General features: G+C 43.6%; 2 protein-coding genes across 3 annotated transcripts in view; both read right to left on the reverse strand.

Moving 5' to 3' along the window:
* Window positions 1–6,213, reverse strand: part of MTHFD1L (methylenetetrahydrofolate dehydrogenase (NADP+ dependent) 1 like) — a 141,633-nt gene extending 135,420 nt beyond the window's left edge. The window contains exons 1-4 of the mRNA XM_058020302.1: window positions 6,079–6,213; window positions 3,429–3,479; window positions 3,298–3,351; window positions 622–746 (exon numbers count right to left, since the gene is read on the reverse strand). Of these exons, the coding sequence (XP_057876285.1) occupies window positions 622–746; window positions 3,298–3,351; window positions 3,429–3,479; window positions 6,079–6,213 (365 nt within the window). The remainder of the gene's footprint in view (window positions 1–621; window positions 747–3,297; window positions 3,352–3,428; window positions 3,480–6,078) is intronic.
* A 1,437-nt stretch (window positions 6,214–7,650) lies between these two features.
* The window catches only part of PLEKHG1 (pleckstrin homology and RhoGEF domain containing G1), a 125,525-nt gene continuing 119,506 nt past the window's right edge, over window positions 7,651–13,669 (reverse strand). For both annotated transcript variants that reach the window (XM_058021159.1, XM_058021160.1), the window contains exons 19-20: window positions 11,830–13,495; window positions 7,651–10,868 (exon numbers count right to left, since the gene is read on the reverse strand). In XM_058021159.1, the coding sequence (XP_057877142.1) occupies window positions 9,772–10,868; window positions 11,830–13,495 (2,763 nt within the window). In that variant the 3' untranslated portion in view covers window positions 7,651–9,771. The remainder of the gene's footprint in view (window positions 10,869–11,829; window positions 13,496–13,669) is intronic.

Below are 13,669 nucleotides of genomic sequence, written 5' to 3' on the forward strand. Positions count from 1 at the left end.
GGAAAGGTTTTTGAAGGATTTTTAGATATTTTTCCTGACATGAAAAAAAAAAAAGAAGAGAGTGGGATTTAAAAAATGGTAATAGCCTGCAGCTAAGAGCAGGAAGGCTACAAGAGCAGCAAAATGATAACTCACAAACCTAAATTACACCAGTGGTCTCTTCTGAGAGCAGTACAACTCAACACTGATTGGAAATCTGTGCTAATGGGTCCAAACTATTACAGCTTACTCTCTCACCACAAGAGAGTGCTGTAAGGAAGTTAAAACCTCTCTGCAATTTTCCCATCAATCCTTCTTGTGAAAATTCAGTACTTTGTGCTTACCACTTGTATTACTGAAGTGATGAAATACCTTAAGTATCGCCAGTAAATCAAGATTTCATTTTTTATTTCTTTGAAAGGACTATGCCCTGAATGTACATTATGTAAAAAATAACAAGATAATGCCCAAAACTACTTCAGCAAAAGACTTCTCGATTCAGAGGCATCTTTTATCACTGCTCAATAGCACAGCTAGACACATTGACTGAGGAATTCATTAATGAAAAGCAGAGTAGAAAACTGATTTTACAGAGCCATCAGGCTTGTGCCTGCTAACATTATTTCTCAGTGCTCCACTTACCCATCCACATCCTTCTCTGGTTTCACAGCATTTAATACCTTACTGCTGCATAAGCTTTCTGGGAGGTCAAGAGCAAGGCCCTGCACGTTAGGATCCTCATTGAGCCTCAAGATTTCACTGACAATCTAGGAAGTTAATAAAAAACATTAAAGATCAGAACAACAGATAAAAGGAGAATCTGATTAGAATGAGGTAAAACCTGTAAATTTTCTTCAATTACTTTATGGCCACCTTGGCTTTTCTTGCTTATTACTGTAAATTCCAAATGAAAAAGCTCTACTCAGTTTGTTATCAGTGGCTTACCAAATTAAGCCACCCTGACTCTATTCTAAACATCTTGCAAAGCAAACACATATTATGTGACATTATGCTGCCAAAAGCAGTTTGTGTTTCAGCACTCCAAACCTCAGCAAAAGCCTGTCACTGTAATGGCTTCTGAAGTCGCTTTCAGACACAGGACACCTGAGTTAATACATAGTGCAAAACAGGACCAGATCACATCCCAATAGAGGGACAAAAAGCTGTAACACGTGAAAGAACAATTATACAAGAAAAAAAAATCATTTTATTAAACCAGCATATATGGTTAACAATTTTCCTTCTCAAAACACCCCAATCCTAAGAGCTGGCAATCGCCTTGTGAAGAAGTGTTAGGCTGAAAAGGCACCACAGAGAAGTTTATGGAGTTCAAGTTATGAACCAGATGCAAGTTCAAGTAGTTTATAATTGGTCATATCTGACATCTGAGACTGTCCTACCGACCCTTGATTCCCTCCTCTCTAAAATATAATGCCGATTCATGCTATTCTGCTGTGACCAGAAAGAATACAAAGGAACAAAACATGTCAAACGTTTTTTTAGGTGAGAAATGTCATGCAAGCACGTCTTCCCATCCTATTACAAAACCACTGTGCAAGCACCATAAAGCTTTATAATAGAATTGGATTAATATCCAACAGTAAAGGATTTTAAGTATTTTTTTTCCCTTAACTAATACCATGCCTTTTAAAAATGCTTTTCTTTTAAACTATTCATCGTAATTGTGAACTCTATTACCCAAACACTTGATATGCAATCAACCTTAAGCTAGGAACTAGGCAGGAGTTAGATTAGCTGCAACTCTGAACCAAGAGAACCACACTATCATGCTAAACACAGATTACAAAAGCATGTCACTGGTACAGAAATGCCTCTTTAGTTTCCTGACTCCTGGGGCAAAACCAGGCATATCTCTTAAAGTCCTGTGGCACTTGACAGCAACAGGACTGGTATACATTGCACTAGAAAGGGTGAATGTACATGCACATGAAAATATCTGCATTTTTCTTTTAAAAAACCCATTTGATATGGTACAAAATGCTGAGGGCCTACGGAACAATTAAAAACTCAAGCTGTATTTCTGCCTCCTGGAAAAGTAATTCACTTTTCCATTTTAATTGCATCTTACTTTAATTCAGATTTCCATCATCACAGCATTTAAATTACTTATAACTCATGCAGGGTAAAGTAGCATAGTATTAACTTGCCTTTATTGTACAGAGGAAGTTATGACAAAACCCAAATGTGCATGGTATTGAAATCCCTCCCACCTTCCCACACCAGGGAACACAACTGAGATGTGGATTTTAGCAGATGAAAAAAACCTGCCATAGTGAGTAAGCAAGACAGTCAGCAAATCATGATAAATTTTATTGGAAATAACTTCCTTTAAATAAAAGAAATACCCCAATTTTCTCTTTAAATACACAGCCAAGCCACTTCTAAGATACGACTTCAAACTAACTGCAACTACTGCTGCACAGTCAATGTATTTTACGTATTTCCTGCTATATTACTCAAAATATAAATAAAATGCATTTTCCAACAACAAAGCGTATTTGTTTTTCATTTCAAAAGCCCACTCTTTTTAAATGGGTAGCTGACTATCCATAATCTACAAAACTTCACAGTAAATTCCTTTTAATATATCTGGAAGCAGTTCTTGAGATTACACTGCAAGGCAGTAACATTTTAAGAACAAAGTGTACCAAAAAACAAAAGAGTACACAGAACTCACAAGCCTGCAGGATTATCAAACTTGCCAAGCACAAGAAGGCCAGCTAATAACAGAGTCATCTTCTTCTATACATTCCTTCACTGTTTAACTTTCACATGGTTTTCTATATTTAAAACATAATTGATATTAAGTTCTGCGCCTTCAACAAGGCAAAGAATTCAGGCCTCTAGTTATTTGGGGGGGATGTTTCTTTTTTAATACACAATTGAAACAGTAAAAAGTCAATAGACAAATTCAACACCCCCTTCTTTTCCCCTCCCTTCCCCATATAATCATGTAATCTATAATTTCCCTGAATAATCTGGGTAATAATCAGGTACAGTCAGAAGAGCAACTGTGGGAGACAGGATACCTGAGCTGGTATGGAGTTAAACACCAAGCACAAACTCAAAACATGACTCTTAAATCTACCCCAGCTTGCCAGGGAACAGCAGACATGCCCATTAATTCTCTTTTTTCATTCTTGCCAGTAAGAGGATAATATTTGCTATTTAAACCAAGGCAATCCTAAGACTAATTTGAGTTACCAAAGGTCAGTCAAAATAATAATGAATGTCAGTAATAAATAGAAGTTTTTGACAAAAATGGAAAAGGAAGGCTCTTTCAGGTACTTCAGTTACCTCATCTTTGGTGCTGCCTTCAGGAAGACAGATGTGAATAACACGTAGACCAATCTGTTGAAAGAAAAGACTTAAAATTACCAAAGGCAAGTAGCTCATGATTATTAACACATGTATCAGCTAATGCTTACCTCTTTGGCCAAGTTCTTGTTTGCTTCTTGAGTCAACTGGTCATTATGTGCCTTGGGGAACAAAACAGTAACTGAGTTTTAAAACAATACATTTTAAAAATGAACACATTAATGCACATCTATGCAAGAAACATAGTGACAATGTCTGTGTCTAAACTAATAAGAAACAATTCTAAGAAAGAAGCAGAAGGCCATCCATGTTAATCCCAAATAGTTCAAGACTGCTGATAGTGAAAAAAAGAGATGAAAAAGCACAAACTTCATGAAGAGGTACAACTCCTGGTAGGGAAGGAGGGCTTGCCCTCTATCCCTCCCTGCACTGCCAGCATTCCTGGCACTGCACCACCAGCATCCCACTCCCCAAGTGTGGCAGCAGGTGCTGAGTGGCAGCACAGAAGCTGCTGCACTGAGGACACTGTGCAGAGCTCACACTGTGCCAAGGAAGAAGAGACAGTTCTAGGGACAGCCCAGCATCTCCTCCCCTGTGACAGTAAATGTGGGGCTGTGCCCCCACACTGACTGCTCAAGAAGTTTGACTGGGATGGAGCCACTGGTGGTACCACACTGTCCCCTGTAATGTCCCTGCAGCACTGGCAGGTGAACTCTTACCTTGTGTGAGTGCAGACAGTCCCTGCCCTAAACCAGCTCCTATCGAAACCCACTGAGCAGCACAGGTGAGGCCAGAGCTCAGCACAGGGGCTGGCACAGTGCAAGGGCAGGGCAGGAGGTGCAGGGGAGCCAATGGTGCTTTGCTGAGCTTTGCAGGGCAACAGCTCCACTGTTAGGCATGATCCTGATGCTTTACTTTTCAGTATCAAAAAACTTAAGAAGCACCCCCAATAATTTTTTGCTGTTGCATAGCTTCAGCCGAGGTTCAACATGGATAATAAGCAACAGAGGTATCAGTTTTGGCATTGATTCAGATTTAGTTGACTCAAGAGGAAAAGGACAGTCCTAAAATCATTCCACTGCAGGTTCAGCCTGCAGCTCCTCATTCCCAGCCCTGCAGAAGAGGGGGTGCCCTGTCATGCCAGCTGCTGTTGCTCACAAGTAAAGGAGGTGACTTCCCTGCCCTCCCTCTGCTCCTCTGGGCAGATGTGGCACATGGGGAGCAGCACAAATCAAGGCTCTGCCCACATTACTGGTAGAGCAGAGCATGCAAGAACATCTGCGCACCAAAGCAAGTTTTCTTTGCACCAACAAATACACATTTAAAATAGGCTCTGCTTCACTCTTCACAACCAGACCAGTCAGAGTGACAGGAAAGCTGGAGAACAGAGCTTGGGTGAATCCTGCCCAGAAGGATCTAGGCCACGTGCTCCTACAGGCACCTCATGAGGCAGACCAAGGGAGGTAAACAGGGACAAGAGGGACATCCCTTCTATTGCGCCAGCACAAAACATGCATGTAGCCATGCAGAAAACCAGACCCAGGAGACAAATGTGGTTGAAAGGAATCCTCTTTAGACCCCTTGGGCTGGAGTAGATCCCAGTCCTATTCCAGATCATGGTGCAACTGGATGGAGACTAACAGGAGTGAGAAAAAACAGGTCACTGCTTTCCTAGCAGTGCTTCAGCTTTAGCCTTAGAGGGCTCTGTGAAAATGCAGTTATCAGGAAGGGTGAGAGATGAGAGAGACTGTTCAGATATCCTCACTAGAAGACCCTTTGTTGCTGTATTACTTAAATTCACTATTAGTACTTAAAAATACCTACAGTTGTGTTTTAAACTTAAAACCTACTGGGTCAGTTTGCCCACTCAAAATCAATATCACCATCCTAGGAAACAGGACAATTACATTTTTGCCAGCATGGCAGTGGGTTTCCTCTGAATGATAAACATCCCTAATTTTGTGGCCTTCAAATCTTCAGAAATCTAAGAATGAACACCTTTCAGCTTTGCAAGGATAGCAATCCTCATCTCTGATTTTCATTGCCTATCAAAAATTGCACCATCAGTGGAATGGAAATCTCTTCACAGCATTAGTGAAACAATAGTTCTCAATTCTGCAAGATTCCTTCACATCAGAAAGTGCTGCTACTTCTACAGGATGCTGACACTTTACACTTATTTCACACAAACCCTTCTGAGCTGACTGGGATTATTTAGTGTGGTTTTCCTCTCCTTGGAAGAGCAGGAAGACATTGATAAGCTGTAGCTACCCAAAGGTAGCATGGCTGACAGGAAGCAAAAGGGTCTTTCATTAATCCTGGCATTGTTATTTCAGGGATGGGAAGTGAAGGGAGCCCACATTTTCAGGAACGTAAGGACTTTGCTCAGGATTGCAAAAAAGCTTCATGCTAAATAAAGGTTTGAGAACACTACTTTAATTCAACTATTAAGTTAATCAGCTTAGATAAGGTGTGAGAAAAAGTGATCCATACTTAAAACAACAAAGATTATATTGGCAAAAGGAAGAAGGGATAAAACTGTTCCTTTCCTTTGCAAAGCCTTGCCAGGCCTGAAGAAAGGCAATTTACCATCTGGTGGAGCTACCTCATCCTATTGCTTTGCTTTATAATAAAGTAGACAATATTCTTTATAAAAAAGGATTAAAATTACTTTCTGCAGGGTGTGCTTCTCAAGTTTCAGACAACTAATGGTACCAAAGGAGATCTCTCACAGCCAGTAAGTGCACAGACATACTTTACCTGAATAATGGCAAGCGTTGGCTCAAACCGGGGGTTTTTTCTCTTAAGAGAGGCCAAGGAATTCTTTGCATTGTCAGTAACTTTGCTGCAACACAGTGACAAGCAAATCTTTAACAAAATAAATCCTCCAAACATTAGTGGGCAGAAACCAAGATTAGTCAACAATGTAACAGAAATGCTTGGGCTTGTAAATTCTCAATCTCCAAAGTTATGGTGGGATGTGAACTGTGAGGGCTGATGCTCAGCAGGCAGGTAACCTCAAAAGGCCAATTTTTTTTTTTTTAATAGGTATGTGGGGCATTGCTCTGGCATGCCCAAAACTTTATAGCTAGGCTGTGCTAATTCATGAGAAGGCTTGTCCAGCCCCACCACGGGAAGGGAACCAGCACTGTGAGCTGTCTGATCAGCTCTTGGGTGAGGTGGGTCCTTCATCCCCATACCCTTGGCCAGGGCAGTGGGAGATGCAGAGGCTTTTACAGCCGGGGCTGCCACGGCTTAACCCGGGCTGCACCAACCCCTGGGCAGCAGAGCAGCCACTTTCATGGATGCCTTTCAAAACCACTGGCAGAAGGGAGACAAGGCAGCTCTGTTTCCCACATTACTTCTTGGAAAAACTAGTGACAGCCAGGCACTGGGAATGCTTTCAGGAAAAAAAATTCTGGGTAAGTGGCGGCCAGCTCTCCTCCGTTACCTTTTACGGGTGCAGGTGGGCAAAGAGGAGACCCCCTGAAATATGTCTGTCTGTCCCCCATACCAAGGAAGACAAACAGAGAAGAACAGCCTGGAGTGGATTTTTGACAGCTCCTACCCTTGCAGAAGCCAAGGACCAGTTCAATTCAATGTCGTTGCAAACTATCCCGTCCAGGGCTGAATTGGGACGGGAAAGGACCAGGGACACGGTTTTCCAGGCACACATCTGCGCACCGCCTCACCTGAGCCACCGCCACATGACGGCAGCTCTGCCCGCTCCCAAAACGCCACCAAAACCAAAACCCGGAGCAAATCCCGCCAGCGCTTCTGGGCGAAGGGGGGCATCTTACTACGGGGTCCCCCAAAAATCCCACCTCAAAACCCAACCCGCCGCACCCGGTGAGGGCGCATCGCCCAGACCCCCCCACCCCTCCTCCTGCGTGCCCACACCATCGCAGCCCCCGGTTGCATCAGCCGGCGCTGCCTCCCCACGTGCGCCTCTTACCGGGCGGCCGCGGCCGCGCTGCGGGCCCGGGGCAGCGGCGCGCTCAGCCCGCGGCGCGGCGGCAGCGGGAGCGGCAGCGGCACGGCGGCGAGTGCCGGGGCCAGGCAGCGCCGCAGCGTCGCGCTCCTCATGGCTCCGGGGCGCGCCGGCAGCCGCGGCGGGCACGGGGCAGGGGCAGGGGCGGGAGCGAGGCCGGGGGCGGGCGGGGATGGAGCGCCGCCTGCCCCGCTCCCCGCCCCGCCGCTCCCCCGCTGCCGCTTCCGCTTCTTTTTTCGCAAGAGAAAAACGGCACCCAAATCACCCCCGAACATCAGCTCCGACAGGCTGCAGCCAATAACTTCATTCTTGCGCGCCCCGCAATGAAAAGCACCCAAAGCTTTTGCATTCTCAACGTTTATTAAAAATAGTATGAAATGGTCCCTGGGAGAAGTTACAATACTAGTAAAGTCCCTTTTTTCTGGTTGGTTGGTTCTTTTCCCCTCCCTCCCAATTCCATTGATTGCATGAGATGCGAGTTAAACATTCTCCTAAAGCCGTTTAAACAAATCTAGATGCGCGCCCACAGATTTACCTTCTATTCATATTTACAATACTTTACAAGCTATATTAAATAAATATGGGCTCTGCTACACCTAGGCGTCTTAAATATGTACAACATTATTTTTCAGTCGGATTTTACTAGATAGATACGGGTCCTATCACAGGGGGTGTGCTGACTGTAACAAGTATCCCTGTGGTACGAGCTAGTAAGTACCATGACCAACCAGCCCTCAAAATAACAATTCCTAGCCAATGCAAGATACGTGTGGTAAATAATTTAGTCAGTTCTAATAAATTCAAGTCCTCAAATCTTAGTCTACAAGTATTTAGCTGTACACTAATAACTTCAGTTTTTCCTCATGGTAACCAATGTCGTAAATAAACAGCTGTTCTGGAAGTACAGTGCTCTGTAACTGAGGGGAGTGATACGTGGTTAGTAAAAACAGTATTTCAATGAAATTCCTTTGTTTATTGATATGTTTAACTCGGTACTGGCTTTATCCATGTAATCTGAAAAATGTAAGCACCAAAAAAGAACAACAGTCACACAAGATGATCAGTGTAGATGTATCTAGGCTTTCCTTTCGGTACAATGTTTTCAAGTAACAGAATCCAAAACTGTGCAACAAAGATGATGAAGGGGAGTTAAGTGTAGATGGTACTGGAAAGCCTGCCCTTGCTCTAAACGGCAGCTTTTATTCTATACACTATTTGCAAAAGAATGGAATGTATTCTCATTTTTAAGCTACTTTTTTATTGTACATAAATTGGATTAGAGTCAGCACGGACTGATTTACAAAAGATATCTTTTACCTCTCTCTGTCAGGAAGTGTCACTTCCTGCTGCAGGAGATGCATGCCCTGGGGACTGCAGCTTGTCACTCAACCAGCAGTATCACTGAACCACCCTATGGGCCAAATGTGCCCCACAATTAGTATTTCACCCAAGACTGGCCAAACCTCATTGTCTCATAGGGTTACTGACACTGGGGCTTGAACAAGTGCCCAGCAGCTCACTGCGTGTAACACACAGCTTTGTTTCAAACTCTACCCAGCAGCTTTTGACAGCTGGGTGCTGAGCTACAAGGCACTCAGATTTGGATTGTGTGTCACAAATGCCACCATCACTGGAGGTACCAAGACTGGCCTAGCCCTCTTGACAAGCAGTGCAGCTCCCCTTCTAATGCCAAAACCATTCCCCAGGCAAGGACTGTCACATCCACAGGTTCTCATAAAAAGCCTCCACTGTCTGTCTTCTGCCTCCTACGCAGTTCCAGTAAGTAGAGAAGAGGCTTCAGACACAGAGCTATCAGCCTGGCACAAGAACTAGGACTAGATTTTCTTTAAAATGTAAGAAGCTTGCTCTAAAGTAATGTAGTATATGCATTGGTCCCACACACTTGGAATCTGCCTGATGAAAAGTAACGTGCAAAAAGGTGTGTGCAACTGCACACGTAGCCTGTTGGTGTAATCACCAGAACCCTGCTCAGAAATCTGCACAGTGACAGGAGCAGCTGCCCAGCTAAATGCTCCTGTATGCAAGCAGAGTAATCATACAGGTGTTTTGGATGCAGAACACTGGACACCAACTGGAAAGTCTAAATACCAAAGTTTCCAAATGATAAAATGGCTTAAGAATCAATTGTTATTACACCTGGTTGGATGGCAAGAATCAGGGGGTATCACACCTAAGAAAGGAAGAGATGTGAAGGTTCAGTAGGAGATGAGAAGTTCACATCTCACATGTGCTGCAGAGAGACCCCAGACAGTGCACATGGCCTTTTTCACATCCAGGATTCTAAACCATTTTTTAAAAAATACATTTTGCATCTATTTACAACATTATTGCAGTACAATGCCTGATAGTGTAATATTATGGAAATACGTGATGCCAGTACTGATTGTCCTAGTATATATTCTGTCATGATAAGGCAGTACAGCTAGAAATTACTGAAAGCATCAAGCAAAGCTACTTGAACTGAGACACTGAAACTTTTCCCTTAAAGACTGGACAATATTCTGCTGATTAGGAGATGGTACTCTCCACAAGTAGTCATTCAGTTTATCCGAATCACTGTAAGCAGTCAGATATGGGCTAAGTGTGTGTTTGCTGCTGGCAGACTTTGCAGGAGTACAGGAGACAGTTTTGCCACAGAACATTTCAGAAGGAACAGCATCTGTGTTACGCAGTTTAGGATCTGATTTCCTGGTCTGGTTCTGAGAAGTCTCCAAGTCAGATCCCTCATCTTCAGACTTTATTTCAACATAGTCATCATCATCCCCTTCTCCGTCTTCAGAATCTTTGAAATTCGAAAAATAGTTCTGAGTAGCCATCTGTGCTGTCAGAGGGGAGGCTCTGTTCACTCTCAGGACCTTTTGAGAATCCTGCAGAATCATATCTGAATAGTTTTCAGGGATCTGCTTTCTCATCTCAGGCCCTGTATATCCTGAAGCAATTCCAGGAGTTTGATGGCTGTTGAATCGAAGGTTCCTATTCAAATGGACCCTTTTCTTATCAATTTCATTATTATATACAATTGATTCTCCAGACCTGTTGACCACTATTGAGGAAGAGGACTGTGACCTGCTGTATGTCTGTGGTTTTACACTGCTTACTCTCCTCCCCAGTGAGTTATAGACGTGATCCTGATGCAAGTTTTCTTTGTTTGGCTGGCTTATAATGGCACTCCACCTTTGCGCCGGGATGTGCAAACGGTTGGGAATTTGAAGGGAAGGCACTGAGCCAGCTGATGGCAGCTGCTTCAAATTGCTTTTTGTACCAGCTTCTGTAAATGAGTTCTTGGAGTTTGGGTCCTGGGATTCGGAGCACGGAGAGAAGTCAGCCAGCTCGCCGTTACTGTAGGTAGAATGCAAAAGCCAATCTTCTGCTCTTGAGCAGTCACAGGCAGGCTGGGAACGGGGAGGAGACGCGGGTGTGGAGAACCTCCCAGCTGATGGCTCCTGAGGAGCGGCCCCGGCTTCCTTTTGGACCTTAGGCGTACTGTCTCTGAAGACAATTTGGTCATAAAGCTGGGAATATTCAGCTATTCTGGCACCTAGAAAGAAGAGAGAAGTGACTTAGCAGAGACGAGGAATCCATTTCAGCAAATCATGCAAAAATTTAAAAATCTCAAAACCCTTAGTATTAAAAAGCTCTTAGAGAAAAGCTTTCAGTTGTGTCAATAAATTTGGCCTCTGCAAAGTAACATGAAACACTGGAGACCTTTGTATCACATTTCAGTACACTTTGTTGAGGAAAAGAAGCATAAAATATCTTGCTACAGTGAGCAGTCATGCAGGACACAATGCAGCACATGGTTCCAATAATATGCTGCTTGTTTCATGTTAAAATGGAAAAGAACATTCTAAAAATGGCCTGGTAAATAAGATATTTAGGGAATTTAAAAAATATCACAAGAAAGCAAGAATGACACTCTGGTGCATGGAGTCTGCTGGCTCCCCATCTTTCATTTGTTTCAATCGATCATGGACAAAAATAGTTCCAGACCTGTTGCATATCCATGACTTTGCACATTCATTAGCTGATAGAAAGATTATCAGTTCTTTCTTATCTGACCACATTCCTTATGCTTATGGGTATGATTTTGAATGGCACCTGAGCAAATATATGTGACATGTTAGAAGACAGACCAACTTGAAAAAATACTGGTTTAGTCAAACTCTAAAGATCATGCTATTAAAGGAAATAACTGCTTTTCTGTAGGGAGGCCAACAGTGCTTCAGGCATGATTTCTACTTCTAGCCTCAGCTGAATTGCTCTTTTCTGCCACTGCCCTGCTATTTCTTCCCAAAGTTATCAAGTAACAAGAAATGAGATATAAAGGACCATTCACATTAAAGCAGTCTGAGAAAATTAATTTCACTTGTAACACAGAAAATACAATCCTGATACTCAATGACCAAGGTGCGAAAAATTCATAATCTTCCAGTTCAGAACACAAAGTTCACTGAAAGTTACTGAAGAAATGTATCTGTACAGAAATGTTTTTAACATACCAATAGCAGGACCTCCTTGTTTTTTCTCCTCCAGAATAGCAGCAAGATCTTTGTGTTTCAGTTTATGTTGTCTGCTAGCTGGCTGTTCCTGCTCTGGACTTTTAACTTTCAAAAGCTGGTTAGCCTTCTTAATTTTTTGACTGTACTGTCTTGCCATCATAAAAACTCTGTTCTTTGTTTTATCCATAACAGCCAAGTCATTTTCCACACCCTCTGCAGGTGTGCTGGACAGAATACTGCTGACAGGCTCATATGGACTATCTACAAAAGGCATCTCAGTGGAGAAGGAAGATCTGTTCAAACTCATAAAAGAGTTCTTGCATGGTGTAGTGTCCTCAAGCCTGAGATTAGCCTCACTTATGGTGGCAGCCCTGGGCTTCACAGTTTTAGGGAAAATGGGAGTTTCTGGCAGAGAGAGAGTAGACAGTGAGTACTCTACATCTTTACTCAGTTGAGGTGTGCTACCAGCATGCAGCCTTTCCTGCATGTCATCTTTACAAACAGGAAAGGCTGCAAGGACACGGTCTCTTGTCTTTTCCTCATTTTTCTTGATGTAGTTCTCCAGGTCGTTCCAAATCTCGTCTACTTCCTCTGAGAGTTTGTCTGCTGCAGACTTATGCGACAGTGAGTCAGAGTTGGAGGAGCTATCGACTAAGCTCAAATAGTCAGTGTCAATGGGCACACGATGGTAAGAGCTTTCATCTTCGCTGAACTGCAGACTCTCCTCAGAAACAAAATGTCGCAGATTGTCACAATATGCAAAGTCTTTTTCCAAAAAACTCCTCCTTTTAGAGGATTTTAAGGAGTCACGTTTAAAACCCAATAAAGATGTTTCTGGAAGCCGTATGGTGTCATAGATGTTGTCTTCAATAATTCTGAGCTCATCCAAACTTGAAGTTGGTGCTTCTTTACTGAGCAGTATCTCCTCCCTGCTAGCATGAACGGAGGTCCTCTTTTGATTTGCTGTTGTCTTTTTGGAAGTTGAATCTGAGCTGCTTTTGTTTTCAGCCTCATACAGAGAGTCTCTAGCGGATCTCCGGGGACCATGGTGTGTCTCCTCTCTTCTTGTCAGACCCATCAGCTTTAAGTCTTCATAGCTTATATTATCATAAACATGTTCAATATCATCGATAGTCAGCTCCTCTGAAGATTCAGGATACGCATTCCTACTGTTCCCCTCTGCTGCCTTCACCTCCCTCCGAGAGCCACGCTCCCCTGTTTTGCACCTGGCACTGGCTGGACACGCGTTGCTTTCACCAGCACTACTGGCCCGTCTAACGATTTTGTGACGACTGGGGCTGGAAGTCTCATTTTGCTGCACTTGCCCCAAGTGCCAGCTGCATGGACGGCCAGAAGAACCCCTCCTTTCCCCACCAGGAGCTGAGCTTGTGGTGGATGTAGACGCTGATGGTACAAACATCTGGTAATCGTCTTCATCGTCTTCGTTCTCATAAGGTGGGCGCCGGCTGGGGAACAATGCCTGCCTGATCTGATGGTCCGTCCAGATGTTTCTGACAGAGGTACTTCCCCCCAGGATATTCATGATCAGAGAGTTGCTCTGGGGTGTGCTGAACTGTCTAGGAGACTGTGGCTGCCTAGCTGCACAGGGAAATGGAAGATCGGTATTCAACTGCATTGACTCTTCATCCGAAGGGTCCTTGGAGCTCTGTGGAGATTTGAAATTTGCAGGTAACATTAGCATATCCCTGTAATAATACAGCAATTCCCTCTTTTCACAGGACTGCCACAGCGCCAGTCTGTCCTGCAGCAGAGAATCACATGGAGATAGGCAGGGCAAGTGCCCTCTCCAACAGAGAGTGAGGGAGCCAGGGTGGCAGTG

The sequence above is a fragment of the Melospiza georgiana genome, chromosome 3, assembly GCF_028018845.1.
Source record: "Melospiza georgiana isolate bMelGeo1 chromosome 3, bMelGeo1.pri, whole genome shotgun sequence".
Lineage (NCBI taxonomy): Eukaryota > Metazoa > Chordata > Aves > Passeriformes > Passerellidae > Melospiza > Melospiza georgiana.